At 35.3% G+C, this 19361-nt stretch overlaps 1 protein-coding gene across 6 annotated transcripts; it reads left to right on the top strand.

Annotated features, from left to right (window-relative positions):
- The first annotated feature begins 1034 nt into the window (after positions 1 to 1034).
- Positions 1035 to 4798, top strand: LOC108461690 (uncharacterized). 6 transcript variants are annotated; one of them, XR_001867824.2, is made up of 7 exons: positions 1035 to 1371; positions 2534 to 2587; positions 2689 to 3090; positions 3323 to 3390; positions 3850 to 3906; positions 4305 to 4364; positions 4456 to 4798. XR_001867824.2 is itself a non-coding variant. In XM_053024805.1 (7 exons), exons 4-7 carry the CDS (start codon positions 3361 to 3363, stop codon positions 4627 to 4629), a joined length of 321 nt encoding a protein of 106 aa, XP_052880765.1. In that variant the 5' UTR covers positions 1066 to 1371; positions 2534 to 2587; positions 2689 to 2767; positions 3323 to 3360; the 3' UTR covers positions 4630 to 4798. The 6 variants fall into 6 exon arrangements, 4 of the variants coding, with proteins under 4 accessions (XP_017617093.1, XP_052880765.1, XP_017617091.1 ...); XR_008278469.1 differs by having other exon boundaries at positions 2675 to 3090; XM_053024805.1 differs by having other exon boundaries at positions 1066 to 1371; positions 2689 to 2767.
- The last annotated feature ends 14563 nt before the right edge of the window (positions 4799 to 19361 follow it).

Raw genomic sequence — 19361 nt, 5'->3', positions numbered from 1 at the left:
ATCGGTAGTCCTACCCTACAGGGGTATTTAATAATTCTACAACTTATCCCCACTTGGGCCTACGGACCCATTAGGACCACAAGGCCCATTTTAGCCCATCGCGGCCCGAAATAGTCATCCTACTGCTAGAGTAATGAGAAATACACACCTGTTAGGAGACTGCAGTTAATTCGCGCTCCAAACACTCTTAGCTGATGCCCAACCCAAACGAGCACGTCACAAAGCAAAAGGGATCAGCCAAGGAGGGTATGCCCACTCTCCTCATGGTTTGCTCTATTTAAAGCCAGCTCTCCATCTACTCTTATGTTAGCTTCCCGATGTGGGATCCCTCCATCACCAGAGTTTAAAACCAACACCAACTCTTGCCGTCCCAACATAGCAAAATAATCAACCTTTGCATGCCAAGGGATTCGAACCAAAGTCCTCTCACATGCCAACTCACGCCACCACCACTAGGCCAACAACTCATTTGTTTCATAAATCCAACACATTAAACTTTAAAGCGCACCTACTTGCTTCCAGATTTATTGAAAAGAAAAACCAAAATATATTGTAAGAGCCAAGACTTGAACCTTCGACCCCTTGCTTCCCCTATGGCGTCACTTCCTTGTCCCCTAAGTGGCACCACCTTGCCACTACACCACACTCCTTTTTGTGTCATCTTTTACCCCTTTACTCTTAAAATCCCAAACGGCAATTGCATCACCTGTTCAAAAAAATTAAAATTCTGAAGACTACCACGGATTTAACTTAAGTTTGGGCCTTCCAAAGGCCCACTAACCTACTAAAATATATATTTTAACCAACCAGAACACACACAAATTTTAAAAATCACAGAAACACAAAAAACCAGAAAATTGGGGCGTTACAATATTAATTAATTTCCTATATAATTGTAAACAAGATAATATTTATTTTAATATATTAAAATTATTAATATAGTTTAAATTATTTAAGAGATAATGATAAAGTTTATATATATTAAAAGTAAGCAATAGTGGAGTTTTTTATAAAAAACACTGCAAAACTTTTTACACAAAACGGTGACGTCTTGTTACCCCAAAATGCATTAGACTTTTTCCCAAAATCAGTTCCCCCTTCCCCCCGAAATCCCAAAATTTGACAAGAAATCTCTTCTTTTTCCCCTCCTTTCTTTTCCCAAAATCGGTTCCCTCCCCCTTCCCCAAAGAAATCCTAAAATTTCACCTGAAATTTCTTCTCTTTTTTTCCCCATTTTATTTTTCCCAAACCCGATTACCTTTATTTTTTCCCCAATTTCCCCAAATCGGTAGCCCTCTGCATCTCTGTCTGTAGCCTGCTGCTATATCTCCGTCGACATCTGCTATAAAGTATATTGAAAAAGGACCCAAGGTACGTACTAGGATTTTCTTTTCTTTTCTTTTTGCTTTCATTTCATATTTACAATTCTGATTTTTATGGTTAATGTTCATGATATTGTATCTGTTTGCATTTTCTTTTTATTCATAGGCTAAATTAGGATCCTTTTTTCTTGTTTAGACTCAATGGATTGATTTCAAGGGTTTCTTTAACTAGTAAACTCCCCTCTCTCTCTTTGTTTACTATAACTATTTTTACTTGTAATTTTCATATTAATAACTATCTCTTCAAATGGGTTTTCTTTTCAATTTATATGCCATCTGGAATAGACCTCTTTAGTCTTCGGAAACACTTTCCCTGATCATTAATTTTACTACAGATGACAGTGTTCTAAGGGTTTAGACTCGAGAGAGTGCTATTGGTATGCTTGAAAAAGCTATAAAGTAACTTCATTTGTTAAGTTCTCGTTGTGCTCAGAGATAAATCGATTCTTGTTGTTTTGAATTTTACAATTTGAGAAATGCACTGCAAGGTATTGATTTTATTTCTTCCTCTGATGATGAAATCTGTGCAAAATGGTTAGGAATAAAAGTGATTCAATAGGGGAAAACCCTTGTGATTTTGCTCTTGCTTACTACTTCATAGCACTCATAAATCACTGTCTTTAAGAGATGTACATGAACAGTGAAGGATGGCTAATCCTGTATTGATGACTGCAGAAGAATATATATATTAAAATGAAAAGCATTGATATTATCTTGGAAAGCATGTCTTGCTTTGTGTTTTGGTAGTCATATGCATCAACCTCTATGCTTTGACTAGACGAGGTTCCTTTAGTATATGAGTTCTATTGATACCGTAACATATGGGGCTATGATATGTTTAACTCCATAACAAATTTAAGAAACACTGTTGACAAATATGCGGACCAAGTTGTAACTGTGATTACTATTTCGGCCGCCTCATATTTTAAAGGAAAAAAGTTTCATTTTCTATCCATTAATTTAAAGAGATTAAAGGAGTTTTTTATTAATTTAAAGTAGGCCAAAAGTCAGAAGCATATTTTTTACCCCATGTTCAAAACATGTAGAACAAACATGGATGAGGTATATATATTGAATTTAACTAGTGTTTTTTATATTGAATTTTATTCTTTACCATTTTTCATTAACTGTTATTTGCTGTACTGCATCAGGCAAGGTTTTTCTTTCAGCAACTGATATCAGGAGTGAGTTATTGCCATGCAATGGTATATATACTAATTCTGAAAATAGTTTTCCATTTTTTTCCTATTATATCTTATCTAAATCGAGATTTTTCACCCCTTTTTATATAGAAAATTTGTCATAGGGATCTTAAGATGGAAAACACGCTGTTACATGGGAGTACTGTGCCGAGACTTAAAATATGCGACTTTGGATACTCTAAGGCAATGAACCTTTATTGATTTTCAGCATCAATCTTGATTACTTTCTATAAAAACTATGTTACTTGGACTTGAATGTATATGTTTGATACGCTATAATATTTGGCGTGGGCTTATTTAGTTTTTTTTTTACTTTTTTCCATACACTTAGCATGGATGTCAAACACCGACCAAAGAGTCCAAACAACATATATATAAAAATTAAATTATTAACTTTGTACTGCATGTTTCAGTCAAGTGTGTTTCATTCCCAACCCAAATCTACTGTAGGAACCCCAGCCTACATTGCACCAGAGGCCTTGTCTAGGAAACAATATGATGGGAAGGTAATTCTGATTCCCTGTTTCTGTACTTTTTGGTCTATAAGACATACTATTCCTAGTTGAGCTGAGTAGAACTTTATATGAATGAAAACTTAGAGACTTTTTAGAAATATTTAGATTGCACATGTTTGGTCTTGTGGGGTTACTTAAAGTCAACATTGACTCTTTATATAACATAATAAATTATAAAAATCTATTCTTGCTACTTAATTATCAAAAATGGGTGCATCAACAGACTCAGCACTTGATCTCGATGAACAGATCTCACAGCTCATGCAATGTAAGCCACTTTCGAAGCAGCAGGTACTTTTTTTTTTCACGATCTATTTGTTTCTCAAGAAAGTACGGAACATTTGAGCACTTAATTTAATTGTATAATTATTTTAATAGATTAGGCTATATTTGGATGCGAAATGAATACCAAAATGATTTTGAATTGAATTTGTTTTAAGATATTATTCCAATAGCACTAGTTTCTATCGCCGTGTGAATTTTTAGTTATAATTAATGAAAGAAAAAAACAGCTTTTTTCTCTCTTCCATTTAAAAAATTTATATATTATTTTGATTTATTTGATGTAGTTGATTTCGAAAGAACTTGGTGTATTTGTACGAGAACTTTTGTGTGTTTGCTGCAAGACCTTTCTACGTTTTACTTGTATTATTTTGTTCTCAGGTTGATCAATAGAAGTCCCCATTTTTCTTCCCTGTTTCATCTGGGTTATAATTGGTTGTAACTCTGTTTTCATGTTATCTTGTTTAGGTCAGAGCATTATGCAACAAGGCAAAGGAAATATTAATGGAAGAAAGCAATGTTCAGGTTTATTATTTTACTGTGTTTAGTCTCTAACATCAGGCTTCCATGATCAATATGTGTTTATTAGCCGATGTATGTTAGAGATGTTGAGATTCCTTATTCTTGAACAAGAAAAGACATTGATTTGTTTTTTATTATTCTTTTTCTCTATCACAACCTGTAAAAGCCCCTGTTACAATTTGTGGTGATATTCATGGGCAGTTTCATGATCTTCAAGAACTTTTTCGAATTGGGGGGAAGGTGTTTTTGATTGTGGCCTTTCTTTAAATTGGGTTTTTTGTAGGCTTATATTCAAGTTAGACCCTTCCACCTATAATTAATTGGTTTAAGGTTACATTGTCATTGTGCACTGATATTTTGTCATGGAAAATAGTGCATCCTAACTCAAATCTTCATTACAGGACTGGACTGGTTTGAACTTTCAAGAAGTAATGGATGAAGCAGAAAAAATTCGAGTAATGGTATGTGGCATATTTTATGTTGCATTCTTCCTAAATGAGCCATTGTCTGGTTGTACACTTGACAGCCCCATCTCCATGAGTATGCTTACAGGTGCATACTTTGGCTTTCTATTCCAGTATTTTGGATTCTCTGGCGGTTGAATTGAAAGCATCGAAGGACTTCTCTAAGTTATATCCAGGCATTGCAATACTCTGGCTTCATCTAAGCTTGAACCAACCCTCTGTTGTATATTGTTTCTTCTTCTTTTTGATCTTTTTCCTTTGATTAATGAGAGGTGATGATGATTTGGCATTCTTTTCTCACGAGGATGAATTTTGTTTTAGAAATAGTAATACTTTGTGTGGTTTTTTTATGTATAAAATTACATATTGAATCAATCTTTATGTATTAAATTTAAATTCATTAATTTTTATATTTAGTTTTAAAGTTCAAATTTTAATAGAAAATTTAATTTAATTAATATTTTTATTTATCTTAAAAGTATATAGTTTCAAGTTCAAATTTCAAAATTAAAGACAATATAATATTTATTATTGAAATAAATAATAAATATTATTTAATTAAAATAACTTTTTTAAAGGTCTTGATCTTTAGCGTTGTTTGTGAGAAAAGCGCCGCTAAAGGTCTGCTCTATAGCGGCGTTTGTGGGGAAAGCGCCGCTAAAGGTCATGATTTTTAGCGGCATTTGTGGGGAAAGTGCCGCTAAAGGTCATGGTTTTTAGCAGCATTTGTGGGGAAAGCGCCGCTAAAAGTTATGATTTTTAGCTGCGTTTGTAGGGAAAGCGCCACTAAAGGTCATGTTCTTTAGCGGAATTTTTTTCATAAACACCACAAAATGTTAGTGGCATTGTCTTTAGGGGCTAAAAGCTCCGCAAATAGTTTTAGTGGCGCTTCCTAAAAAAAAGCCGCTAAAAGTCAATTTTGCTGCAGTGACATAAGTTTTTGCACTTGAGTGAAAATGTACTAAGTTTAAATATGTCTTCTTGGCTTTGGAAGTGATTAATAATATGTTAGTGACTATATGGGTATTCGGTCAAATTGGAGGTATGGGTGTAAAATGTCATATTATAATTTTGAGTTTATTTAAACAGTATTGATATATGTATGCTTGACTATATTATATATGATAATTTGGCCCAAAAGTTAAATGATATTTGGTTGCTTAATTTAGATGAGAATTCGTTCAAGGTAAAAAAAAAATGATGCATGGAAATATATTATTTTATCTCTTTTGTAAGTTTAAGATAAGCATTAGTAATGATAACATTATTTGGTTTAGCTTAAAATAGTTTGAGTATATTACTGAGTGGTTTATTTGCTTATGATTCACTAAGCTATAAAAAGCTTACTCTGTAAGTATATGTGTTTTTATTTTATTGATTTTGGATTCAAGTTGTAAGCTCGGGGATTGTCAACAAAGTCTATCACACTATCTACAGCTTCAATGATTAAATAATTGAAATTGAATTATGGCACATATAGGCTAGAATGTGTTTTGAGAAGTAGAACTTTGGTTTGTATAATCTAAGCCACGCGAAAATGGCTAATCTTTTATATTGAATTCGGTTATGCGTGGGTTGTGGCTTGAGTTTGTTTTGGCTATAATATTAAGTGCTATAAAGGAATGATGTTTATGATAGATCTTATATGTTTCGAAAATGGTTATAGAGTTGGAAAAATAAATGGCCGAATCCGCTGAGATACACTTAAGGTAAGGTATATTCGAATGTAGTGGTGGTATTTGGATAATGAATTATTTATGATTTTGCATTACAGGTTGTTGGCTGAGTTCAAACATAATAATAGCTTGATAAAATATGGATTTTACATGGCGTGTAATATTCAAGTTTGATTATATATTTATTTATGGTCAATGTCTTATTTACTTTTTTTTTATGATGCATAAATTGAATTATGAGTTGGTCAGGAATCTGTGCAATAATGTATATTAAATTTGTTGGTAAGATAACAATATGAAAGTTGATGGTGACTAAATTATGATTTGGCAAATGTTTATATCTAATGTTAATGCATTGGATGAATGGACCTAGTAGTTAACTCACCTGAATGTATATGTGTAATAGATAGATTATATATAAGATTAATTCCATTTTTAGGCAAATTTTAGATGATCGAGTAGGTGATAAATAGATTTGTGGTAACCGAAATTTTGGCATGTGAAATGTGTATAATTTAAATCTTTACTCGTGAGTTAAATGTTTAACCATAAATAATGCTTGAGAATGATTTTAGTTCGTGAGTCAAGTTTAGTAAATTTATTATTAACGGTCGATTATAATTCTTGTTTAAATGGTTAAAATGTATATAACATTTATTTGTTTACTGAAACATATTTGATTACTTGTGAGAATATGGTTACCGTGTATGCTGAATAATAAAATGCCAAAAGTTAGATTATATTTCATTTATTTTATACATATTTTGTAATATATCTTAAAATGCTTGATGTCTGTTAGATATCCAACTTTTAATTCGTATTTGTATATTGTGAAATGATAAAATTTCGATTAATATTTAATTGGACATTCGTATATACATTTAAATATGAAATGTGTGAATATTCAGAGTTGTGCTTTTGTCGGTAATGTCTCGTAACCCATTTCTGCCGACGGATACGGGTTAGGGGTGTTATATTTTATTGGTATCAAAGCTACAGTTTAGTCAGTTCTAGGACTACGTAGCGTATGTGAGATTAGCTATACATGCCATAATTATATACTGTGATAGTGTGATGACTTGTGACATTTGAAATGTGTTTTCATATAGTAAATGGATCCTGACAGAGCTGTAGCTGATAATGTCGAAAGTGTAGCGCCTGCTCCTGTGCAAGGGACAGCGCAAGTTGATTCTCAACCGACTTTGACTAATCCGAAAAGTGAGGCTAAACAAGCCTTCTATCAAATGATGAATGACTAGTTCACTCAATATATCTGGACTAACTCGGCTGGACAACAACCTCCACCCCGACCAATCCATTATTCGTGCCTGTTGTACCTCAAGTAAGTGATCCGTTGCAAATGAATAAACCACCTGTTGATAAAATCAGAAAACATGGAGCTGAAAAGTTTAAAGCCACTAATGATGATGATGCTGAGCGGGCTGAGTTCTGGCTTGATACCATCTGTGTGTTTGATGAGTTGTCCTGCACTCCAGATGAATGTTTAAAATATGCTATATCCCTACTTCAAGACACAGCATACCACTGATGGAATACCCTAGTATCAGTAGTTACGAGAGAACAGGTGACCTGGGAATTCTTTCAGACTGAGTTCCGTAAGAAATATATCAGTCAGAGATTTATTGACCAGAAGCGTAAAGAATTTCTGGAGCTAAAATAGGGTAGGATGATAGTGAAGGAATACGAACGGAAGTTCCTGAGAGTCAATCGGTATGCCCGAGAGTGTGTTTCTACTAAAGCCATAAGGTGTAAAAGATTTCAAGATGGGCTGAAGAAAGATATCAAACTATTAGTTGGCATACTTGAAATAAAAGAGTTTGTGGTACTGGTTGAGCGAGCCTGCAAAGCTTGAAAAGCTGACTTTGAAGCTAGAGATGCACGCAAAAGAACATCCGGTAAGTCATTCCAGTTAGCATCAAAGAAGTTCCGAGATGATTTTAGCCATTCAAAAGCCATTTCAGGTTACTCCAGACGAGATCAGAATAGACCACCAGTGAGCTCGAGAGCTACCTCAGTAGCGAGTATGAGTAATGTCAAATCAAATCAACCCAAGTGTAAGCATTGTGGTAAACGACATCCTGGCAGTTGCAGGTTGTGTGATTGGGCCTGTTTTAAATACGGATCAACAGATCATTATAGTCGAGATTGCCCAATGTTAGCCGAGGAAAATCCAGTACAGAATACAAGATCGAGTAACACTGCAGCTAGAGGTAGACCACCCAGAAATGCTGGTAATATGAGTGGCAGTCAGAGAGGGACTAAAGATATAGGTTAGGGGTGTTACACCCTTACCCGACACGATGTGTCCTAAGAATCTGACCTCTCAGAGCCAAAACTCACTTTTACTAAATTTGGCATACAATTGCTTATCTCTTAAAGTCTAAAATACAGTTCTCAAATGCTCCACGTGCTCACTTTTATTACGAGAATAAATTAATATATCATCAATAAAAACAACAACAAACTTATCCAAGTACGGTCGAAAAATATGATTCATTAAATCCATTAACATGGCGGGAGCATTTTTTAGACCAAAGGGCATGACAAGGAACTCATAATGCCCATACCTCATCCGAAACGTGGTTTTCAGTACATCTCGCTCCTTAACTCTAAGCTGGTAATAATCGGACCTTAAGTCTATCTTAGAAAACACTATGGCTCCTTTCAATTGGTCAAATAGATCATCGATCCTTGGCAAAGGATACTTGTTCTTCACAGTCACCTTATTGAGCTATCTGTAGTCTATAGATAATCTCATCGACCCGTCTTTCTTTTTCATAAAAAGTACCGGAACACTGCACGAACAATTACTCGGTCTCACAAAACCCTTATTCGTTAACTCTTGTAGCTGAGCCTTCAACTCTTTTAACTCCAACAGTGCAATCCTATACTGGGCAATCGATATAGGCACAGTACCAGGGACTATCTCGATACCAAACTTGACTTCCCTAGTTGGAGGCAGTCCGGGCAACTCCTCCGGAAACACATTCAAAAACTCACATACCGCTAGTACTGGCTCAATCTTTACTTTCAACACTTGGGTATTCAACACAAATGCGAGATAAGATTCATACACTTTTCTTATATATTTCTCAGTCGTCATAGAAGAAATCACTACAGGTAAGCTATCCAGTTCACCTGATTCAACCTAAATAATATCCCCGTTTTCGCATTTCAGTTCAATGCATTTCTTTACACAGTTTACTATAACATCATATATAGACAACCAATCCATACCAAGGATAACGTCAAATTCATCAAAAGGCAATAGTATGAGGTTAGCCAGAAAAAAATGACCTCTAATTGTCAAGGGATAGTTTCTACATTCTTGGTCAACTAATACGTACTTGCCTAATGGGTTTGACACCTTTACCACAAATTATGTAGACTCGATAGACATATTCAGGCTAGACACCAGTTTCACACAAGCATACGAATAGGTAGACCTCGGATAAATCAAAGTAACAATAGAAATATCATGAAGAGAAAAGGTACTCGTAATCACATCCAGTGACGATGCCTCTTCACAAGTGCGAATGGCATAAGTCTTCATAGAAGCTCGACCCTCGGACCTCACAGTGGAATCTCTGGGCTCATCTCGGTTGCTAGACTTACTACCCAGACTCTTCTGTGGTCTACCCATCGAAAAGGCCTTACTCCCTCTCACATCTTGCTTTTTTCCTTTCTCATCCATTTAAGGATAGTTTCGGATGAAATGGTCTAGTAAACTGCACTTGAAACAAACTTTATCATTTCCTCGACACTCACCGAAATGACACTTACTACACTGTGAACACTCCAGTCTGTTCGATCAAGCACTATTGACACTCACGATAGAAGTGGTTTGAGTTTTAGACACTGTATACTGTTTATCTTATTTTTGTTTGAGAATCCAACTGAAGCATTGGATCGAGTAGTAAATTCTCTCGATTTCTTAGACGATGAGTGAAATGATTTCCACATTGATCTTTTTCTTGAGTCACGAGACTCAATATCAGTTTTTCTCTTCTCTTTGGCTAATTCTTAGGCCTTGCAAGCTCTCTCAACAAGTACCATAAACTGCTTTAATTCTAGAATACCAACTAATAGTAAAACATCTTCGTTTAATCCATCATCAAACCTCTTACACATGATGTCTTCGGCAGATACGCACTCCCTAGCGTATTTGCTGAGCCTCACAAACTTACACTCATACTCTATTACTGTTATTTGGCCTTACTTTAATTCAAGAAATTCTTTTTTTTTTCTGGTCTATAAATCTCTGGCTAATATACTTTTTATGAAACCCTTCCTAGAAAAAGTCCCAAGTTACCCTCTCCTTCAATACGACCGATATGAGCATTTTCCACTAGTGATAAGCTGAGTCTCTTAAGAGTGACACCACACATTTCATGCACTCCTCATGGGTGCACGACAGCTCATTGAATACCCTGATGGTATTTTCAAGCCAGAATTATGCCCTTTCTGGGTCATCATCAATATTGGCTCAAAATTCCTCGCCCCCTTGCTTTCAAATTCTATCAACTGGAGGCTTTTCCCTTCTAATCATTTCCACAACTTAGGGAGCTATAGGGGTAGGTTGAGGGATTGAAGGGGCTGGAGGAGGTAGAGTGTTCGGGTTTGCACGAACAAACTCCGAATACCATGTGTTCATCATGTGGAGGTAGGCTTCTCTAGCCCCTCTGCCGTGACTAAATGTCACAGGCCCACTTTTAACTGGCACGGTCCCTTCAGCGAAAGTTGGTGCATTACTTTCTACATCATCTACCACTGCTCCATCGAGATCCATTTACTATATGAAAACACAATTTAGATTCGTCAGGAGTAGTCACACTGTCACAATGTATTTATGGCATGTATAGCTAGACTTGTACACTCACTGTGTTAGTCTAAAATTCAACTAAATCGTAGCTCTAAAACTACTAAATGTAACACCCCTGACCCCAGTTCAACGCCAGAATAGGATTTGAGGTGTTACCGGACTTGAACACATACATACAAACATTTTTGGGTCACAAAAATTTGCACAAATTTTAAAACTTGCAAACTTCCCCTTAATCCTAATATAGACCTACGAGGCCCAAAACACGCTTTGGAAATAGTTCGGGAATAAACTAAACACTTTAGAAAACTTTGTAAAATTTTGAAGCAGGTAGGGGCACACGTCCGTGTAGAAAGGCGACACGCCCATGTATCTTCTTAACATGGCCATGTTGAAGGCCCGTGTGGCTCACACGGCCTGAACATATCCGGACACGCCCGTGTCCCTAGCCCGTGCAAATTTAATTCTCAATTCAAACCTACAGCTATTTTTACACGACTTGGCACACGTCCGTGTCCCTCACACCACCATAACACGCCTGTGTCTTAGAGCTTGTACAAAAACCTTGACATTATGTTTCGGACATTAGCAACTTTTTAGGGTCACATAGCCATGGTACATGCCTGTGTACTAGGCCGTGTCCTCCACATGGTTGTGATACATGGTTGTGTCACCGCCCGTGTAGTTATTACTGGGCATTTTGTTTTGCCAAATTGAGGTGTAGCGGACACACGGGCTGACTACACACCCATGCGGTAGACCGTGTGTCACACACGGCCTAGACACATGCCCGTGTGGACAAAAACAAGGTTATCTACCAAGCATTTTTGCCACCCTTACTTGCACCACCCTTCACAACATCAAACATCTCCAAACCAAGCATAAACACACATAACCAAAACAACCACAACCAAACATCCACATCCATGAGAATTTTCATCAAGTGCATTTAATAGTAATCAATATTAGCCAACATCAATGGCCTATACAAAATGAATATCACATCCATATGAGCCAAAACTTGTGGCTAAACTAACATGACACCGCACAAAAAAAACAAGTCCCTATACATGCCACACTTAAAACATTTAAACTAGATATACCAAAAGCTTCAGGTGATAGTCTGATAGATGCCTCCGACGTCCCTTGATTCCCAATACTAGCTTGGCAGCACTATAAGAAAATGGAAAAGTGAGGGAATAAGCATAAAGCTTAGTAAGTTACAAGTAAATAATTAACATTAGTTTATCCAAATAACACCATACTCATAATATATCATACACTTGTGCAAGTTTCTTGATGACTATAGACATAACTTACTCATTTCTTCCTTACTATTCATATACATAACCAGAGCTCATTCTCATAAGTTTCGTGTAGGTACCTGTACCACTTGCAACACAATTATAACTTTTCTCAATCATGATATAATCTTTAAATTACGCTTTGAACCGGTTGGAAAAAATAAATGGATATCCGATAAGCTTGATCGCGTTGATTTCGTGATAGGGTTTAAATTTTTGTAATTAATTGTTCTTGAAACTAACTATTATCGCGATGTAGGCAAGTGTACCTATCGAATAGTGGTATAGTTTTAGCAAGACCAGATTGTCGAACCTAAAAGAACTAAAAGTACTAGTAATGATTGTCTTTTTATTATCTAACCTATGAATAAAGAGGTTTTGTTTTTAACTAACTAATTATCTAAACTAAGAACTCACAGAGAATAGAATTGGGGAATTACTTTTGGGAGAATTATTGAATTAAGAAAATACCTAAGGAAAAATCCACCTAGACTGCACTTGTTATTCTGGCTCCGAATCAAATGATTTATTCATTTAACTTGTTCGTAGAGATCCCTAAGTTATGTTATTACCCCTATTCAAGACTAATAACGTCTAATCCCTAGATTGAATAATTGAGACCTTTCTCTAATTAACACCTTAGGGTTGCATTAACTCGATCTATGGATCCCCTTATTAAGTTTCACGCTAATCCGGCAAAATCTTGTCACCCTATGTCTAGGCGTGCAAACAACTCCGCTTAATTATGACCAATATACTTTTAGACAGGGTCTATTCCTCCTCTGAATAAGAGCTTATCTTGAATCAGTATCCTGCGATATCAAAATAAGAATTAAGAACACATAATTAAGAACATGTCAAATATTTATCATACAATTCAGAAAATAATAACAAGATTCGTCTTAGGTTTCATTCCCCTTAGGTATTTAGGGGATTTAGTTCATAACTAGATAAGAAACATCTCAGAATAATAAAGAATACAAAACATAAAGAAAACCCAAAACTCCTGAAGGGGAAATTGAGGAGAGATCTTCAGTCTTGATGATGAATCCAGCTTCTGAGATGAATCAATTGGCTTCCTTGGAGTAATTCCTTACTCCCTATCCTGTATGTCTCATTTTCTTCCTCCTCTAGGGTGTATTTATAGGCTTTGTAGTGCCTAAGAGCCCTCAAAATTAGCCTTTTCTGAATTGGACTCAACTTGGGTTTGGCAGGGACACGCCCGTGTGCGATTACTCGAGGCTGTGCTCAAGCATTCCAAATTGACACGGCTGTGTGGTCTGCCGGTATGAAGAGGTCCAGGCCGTGTTGATTTCTTACTTTGGCCCATTTTCTCTGTTTTTGGCCCGTTTCTCGTTCCTTTCACTCTCCTATGCTCTTCTAAGTATAAAACATGAAATTAAAGCATTAGGAGCATTGAATTCACCAATTCTAATGGGAAATCATCCATAACATGTGTTAAACATGGGGTAAAAATATGTATAAATTACGGTTTATCAAAGCCTCATACGAAAGGGTGAGATGCTGATGCTATGTCCTAGACATGGTGTAACACCCCGTACCCGAGACCGTTGCCGGAGTCGAACACGAGGTGTTAACGGACTTAATTCATTTACTTACACAGTTCATTTTAAAATTTCTAGACAAGCTGGCTAACTGCATCACAGTTACTTTAAAAATCATATATCGAGTTCCAAAACTCGAAAATCGATTCTGTAAATTTTTCCTGAAACTATACTCATATGTCCATCTAAAAATTGTTTTCTAGAATTTTTGGTTAAGCCAATTAGTACAGTTTATTAGTTAAAGTCTCCCTTATTTCAGGGTTTGACTACTCTGACCTTCATGCATTACGACTTAGATATCTCCCTGTACAGAGCTTCAATACTTATGCCGTTTGTTTTTAATGAAACTAGAATCAAAAAGGAATCTATACATATAAAGTATGACTTCTAATTGTCTCTGGTTAATTGATGGTAAATTTTCAAAATCATAACAGGGGATCCAGAAAATGCTCTGGCCTTGTTTCACGAAAACTTAAACATCTCATAAAATACGGCTCATATGGTCGTTTCATTTCTTTCATATGAAAATAGACTCATCAAGATTCGAGTACATAATTTATTCACTATTTAATTCCATTCTTACTATTTTTCGTGATTTTTCCAACTTACATCACTGCTGCTGTCAGCATCTATTTTAAGGTAAATTTTACCTACTTCATAATTTTCCATGAATCAAATAGCAAATTGACATACATTATTATCAAGGGTAATCCCGATTAGCATGACGTACGTAGCACCAATAGGACCATGATTGGCCATTCCAATGGCTAGTCATTACCAAACATTTCCACACCAATTAATAACCATATCACAAGACCATAATGTTATACTTCAAAATATACGAGCCATTTTCGCATGGCTATACGAATACAAATTACCAAAGGGTACTTAATTAACAACAAGGGTCAGCCCTATACATGCCATTTTCAAAATTGAACTAAAAGAGTACCAAAAAGTGGCTTAGATAGTGTGGATGACTTCGACTTTGACACTTCCGAGTCCGGTACCTGACGAACAAAATCTATATAACAGAGAATCAAAGTAACAGAGTAAGCATTTTAATGCTTAGTAAGTTCAAGTAATGAAATTATTTACGACTAAAGTATAGCGTTCATATGACTAAATGAATAGCTGCATATCGCATATTCCCAAAATCATACTTACTTCACACTTCAACCAAGATACTCATACAGGGGATCAAACCGAACTAAAGGCCTAAGTTGTTAATCAATAGAGCGAATACTATCTAAAAGGAATTAACTTTTCCGATGCATATCTGAAATATACCTTATCGTTTGGATTTTATGAGTGTATTAATTGAAATTATTACTGCAAGATCGCTCAATTCCAAACCCCAGTACCTTGAGTTTAGCGGATATAGCAACTTCGCACAAATGCCTTGGTCTTAGCCGGATATAGTCAATAGCACAAAAGCCTTGGGACTTAGCCGGATATAGCCACTAGCACAAATGCCTTGGGACTTAGCCGGATATAGTCAATAGCACAAATGCCTTCGGGACTTAGCCCGGATATAGTCACTAGCACAAAAGCCTTCGGGACTTAGCCCGGATATCATTCGAATAATCATGCACATATATTAATAAATTATGACACATCCATATTTCATTTTCATTACTAAAGCTCAAACACAAGACACTTATCAAACCTTACCAATTTCGGCTCAATAGCCACATACAAAGAGCATGATTTTGATTGGCTTTATAACATGATCTCTATACACATTCGGCTACCGTCACAAGTATAAACTAATCACCTCAATATATAATTCAAGTAGAATCATTATATCACCGTTTATTTGTTATGCTTATATGTCATGACTAAATCAAATCATAAACTAAGTTCCATTACTCAAAGACTTACCTCGGATATTTGGTGCAGTTATGGAGTGGCTACTCGGTTACTTTCTCTTTTCCCTTATCTCGAAATTGCCCCTTATGCTCTTGAGCTTAAGTTCAACAAATTTTAACTAGTCATTAATCGACTATTCAAGTATTACTTTCAGAATATAATACATATGGATTCGACTTTCACACATATAGATTATAGTAAGCTTTAAAAAATCAATAAATAATTCATTAGCAAATTTTCATTAATGTTTACAATATAATTACAATTTCCTATAAGTGACTTCACGAGCAACAGTCACTAAAGTTTTTATAACTGGAGCTACGAAACTCCAAATCAATTGCCGTAAATTTTTCTTGATAGAAGACTCATTTATCTATTATCCATAAAATTTTCAAAATTTTTAGTTTAGCCCAACAATACCAGATTTTTCTTAAATTTCACCTTGTTTCACTGTTTGACTAAACTGACTACTCTTCACTACGAATCAAATTTCTCATTGAACAGAATTCAAAATATGTTCTCGTTTATTTCATTTGAAACTAGACTCATTAAGGAGTCTAAGCATATAAATTTTATCTTAAGGCCATTTTTGTACAATTTATACTGATTTTATAAAAACAGAACAGGGAATCTAGTAGTCATTTTGACTCAACCCCACAATACTTCAAATATCTCAAGATCGGTAACTCTTTTGTTTTTATAGTTTCTTTTCTAAGAAACTAGACTCTTCAAGCTTTAATGACATAATTTATTCAAGTTCAAAACTCGGCTAATACACATATATACACTAGCAATCAAATACTAACATTTGTATTTCACCTTAATAGCTAGCTTAGCAAACCTTAATTTAACATATAATTGTTCATAACACAATTAAAGCATCCTCTCCATTCCATCAATTCAAAACACATACATTGCCCAATAATATCCAAAATCATATTCAGCCTTAGTACACAACTTGTTAGCCGATTTTTCTCCATTTAGCAACTAATGCACATACGTGCTCATTTGTTAGACTCTACTTCACCTACTGCCATTTTTTTTTCATCCAAATAACATGAACAACAACCATTTCTTGAACATTTTCTCTTAACCGATTACTCATGTTACCAACAAGATTCAAAATTTGGACATGGGCTAACTAAGGGACTTAGTAACTAGCTTAATACATTCAACAATTTCAAAAGCTACCATGAATTACATACCTTATTCAAGACTAGAAGGAGTGGCCGAATGTTTGTTTCCCCTTCCCCTTTCTTCTTAGAATTTTTGGCCAAAGATGTTAAAAGATGAACACTTTATTTCTTTTCTTTGTTTTATTCACTTAATTAGTTTAACACCCTTTTTCTTTTTCTTTTTTCATAAATTATGCCATTAATACATTATTTTATTATTATTACCCATCACATATTGCTTATCCTCATTGTCATGGCCGGCCACTACTATCAAAGTGGGGAAATTGACATGCAAGTCCACCCTTTTGATTACATGCATTATTGAACCACTTCTAGGATTACCTATCCCATTTCACATTTGTCTCACATAAGTCCTATTAAAAAAGATTCACATTCAAATGAATAAATTAAAGATTGAAATTTTCACACATGCATGTTCATGCACAATAAACATAGAAAATAACGGTTCTTTATTTTTATAACTCGGTTTTGTGGTCCCGAAACCACTTTTCGACTAGGGTCAATTTAGGGCTGTCACACATGGCCTTACACTGGCCTTCGTATATTGGTGTTGATGCCATGTTCCAAACATGGTCTTACACTGACTCACATATTGAGGCTGATGCCATTTCCTAGACATGGTCTTACACTAGCTCTCGTATAAATGACGATGCCATGTTCCAAACATGGTCTTACACTGGCTCACATATCGAGGTCGATGCCATGTCCTAGACATGGTCTTACACTGGCTCTCATAAATTGGTTCCAATGCCATGTCCCAGACATGGTCTTACACTGGCACATATCAAGGCCGATGCCATGTCACAAAATGGTCTTACACTAGCTCTCGTATCCCTAGTATCACGGCATGGATATCCAATCTATTTCTACGGTTCAACAGGGAGTCTCACCACATCAAATCTTGTCATGCATATTCGTACAAAATTGAGCATTTAATGCAATATCAATAATTTAATGCATAATAACAATAGAGTTGTAATATTTACGTGCAGCTTACCTCGGTATACAAAAAGTGGGCTATTAGGTGGATTTAGTCTACTAGCTTGGCCTTCCCCCAATCTAGGCCCGAATTTCGTATTTCTAACGATAAAATTTCATTAATTTAATCATCACATTAATCAAAACATTTCACAAACTATATTTTGGCTAAATGACCATTTTCCCCTAGACTCTCACAAAATTACGATTTTATCCCTAGGCTCGTAAATCGAATTTTATCAAATTTCCTATTGAACCAAACCTAGTCGAACCTTTATTACACTTATGGCATCTCCCAATTTTGATTATTTTACTCAATTACTACCAATTTTATAACCTTTACAAAAAGGTCCAATTTAGGTCTTTTTCATGAACACCACTTCACAAGAGTTATTTATTACACAACTATAACTCATTTTCTTCCATAAATTTTTAGCTCATAACATAATTTTTTTCATGAAAAAACCCTAAACTCTCAACCATATTGCAAAATAGTCCCTCCATTAGCTACATTAAGCTACAAGGGGCCTAAAAGTACAAAAATTATTAAGAAAAGTCTTCAAAATCACTTACCTAAGAGAGAACTTAATGGCTGAAAGTTTCAAGCTTCAAAAACCCCTTTCTTGCTGATATTTTTGGTGGAGAATATGAATGGTAAAAGATGAAGCCCTCTTTGTTATTTTATCTTATTTCTAGTCAAAATAAGCTACCAACTTCACCTAATTTTGAATTTTTTATTCTTCTTTGACTCTATGGCCGGCCACCCCTATTGAAATGGGTATATTTTCCCTTTAAATACCCTTAATTATGATTCTCTAGCTATTTAACACCATTTATTAGAAAAACAAAACTTTTTCCCTTTATACGATTTAGTCTTTTTTCGCAATTAAGCTCACAATCACTAAAATTAATTCATCAACATTTTCATGCATCCATGTAAATGTGCTATAACACATAAAATAATATTAAAAATAATTTCTCTTACCTCAGATTAGTGGTTTCAAAACCATTGTTCTGATTAGGCCCAAAATCGGGTTGTTACATAGTAGCTGTGTGAGACACACGGCCTAGCCACATGGGCGTGTGTCCCCTATTTTGAGAAAAAATTTCAAAGTTTCGTGAATTTTTTTGAGTTACCGGTTTAGTCCCGAATCACTCCCAAAGCATCTTTAGGGCCTCGTAGGCTTGTATAAGGAACAAATTGATTAAGATTGAATGATGAATGCTTGAATTGAGAAAATGTATGTTAAATGGATATTTGGTTGTTTTGTAAGTCCGGTAATGCTTCGTAACCCTATTTCAGTGTTGAATATGGGTGAGAGGTGTTACATTTATTGGTATCAGATATCAAAGCTACAGTTTAGTCGATTCTAGGACTAACGTTGCATGTGTGAGAGTCTAGTTATACATACCATATATATAACTTGTGATAATGTGATGAATCCTGACATTACAAAATATGTTTTTGTTCAGTAATGGATCCCAAACAAGCTGTAACAGATGATGTTGAGAGTAAACTGCCAGTTCTCGCTCAAGGGATAGCGCCTTTTGAATCTAGATCTG

This window comes from Gossypium arboreum, unplaced genomic scaffold (genome assembly GCF_025698485.1).
Source record: "Gossypium arboreum isolate Shixiya-1 unplaced genomic scaffold, ASM2569848v2 Contig00159_ERROPOS13710758+, whole genome shotgun sequence".
Lineage (NCBI taxonomy): Eukaryota > Viridiplantae > Streptophyta > Magnoliopsida > Malvales > Malvaceae > Gossypium > Gossypium arboreum.
The sequence above is the reverse complement of the archived record's forward strand: the minus strand, read 5'-3'. Positions and strand labels throughout refer to the sequence as shown.

Bases quoted from the DNA above. Each gene is read 5' to 3' on its own strand.
- LOC108461690 (XM_017761604.2), top strand. From the start codon at position 3,361: ATGCAATGTAAGCCACTTTCGAAGCAGCAG. The intron at 3,907-4,304 runs GTTTATTATTTT...TCTTCATTACAG, and splicing joins TGGAAGAAAGCAATGTTCAG to GACTGGACTGGTTTGAACTT. The intron at 4,365-4,455 runs GTATGTGGCATA...GTATGCTTACAG, and splicing joins CAGAAAAAATTCGAGTAATG to GTGCATACTTTGGCTTTCTA.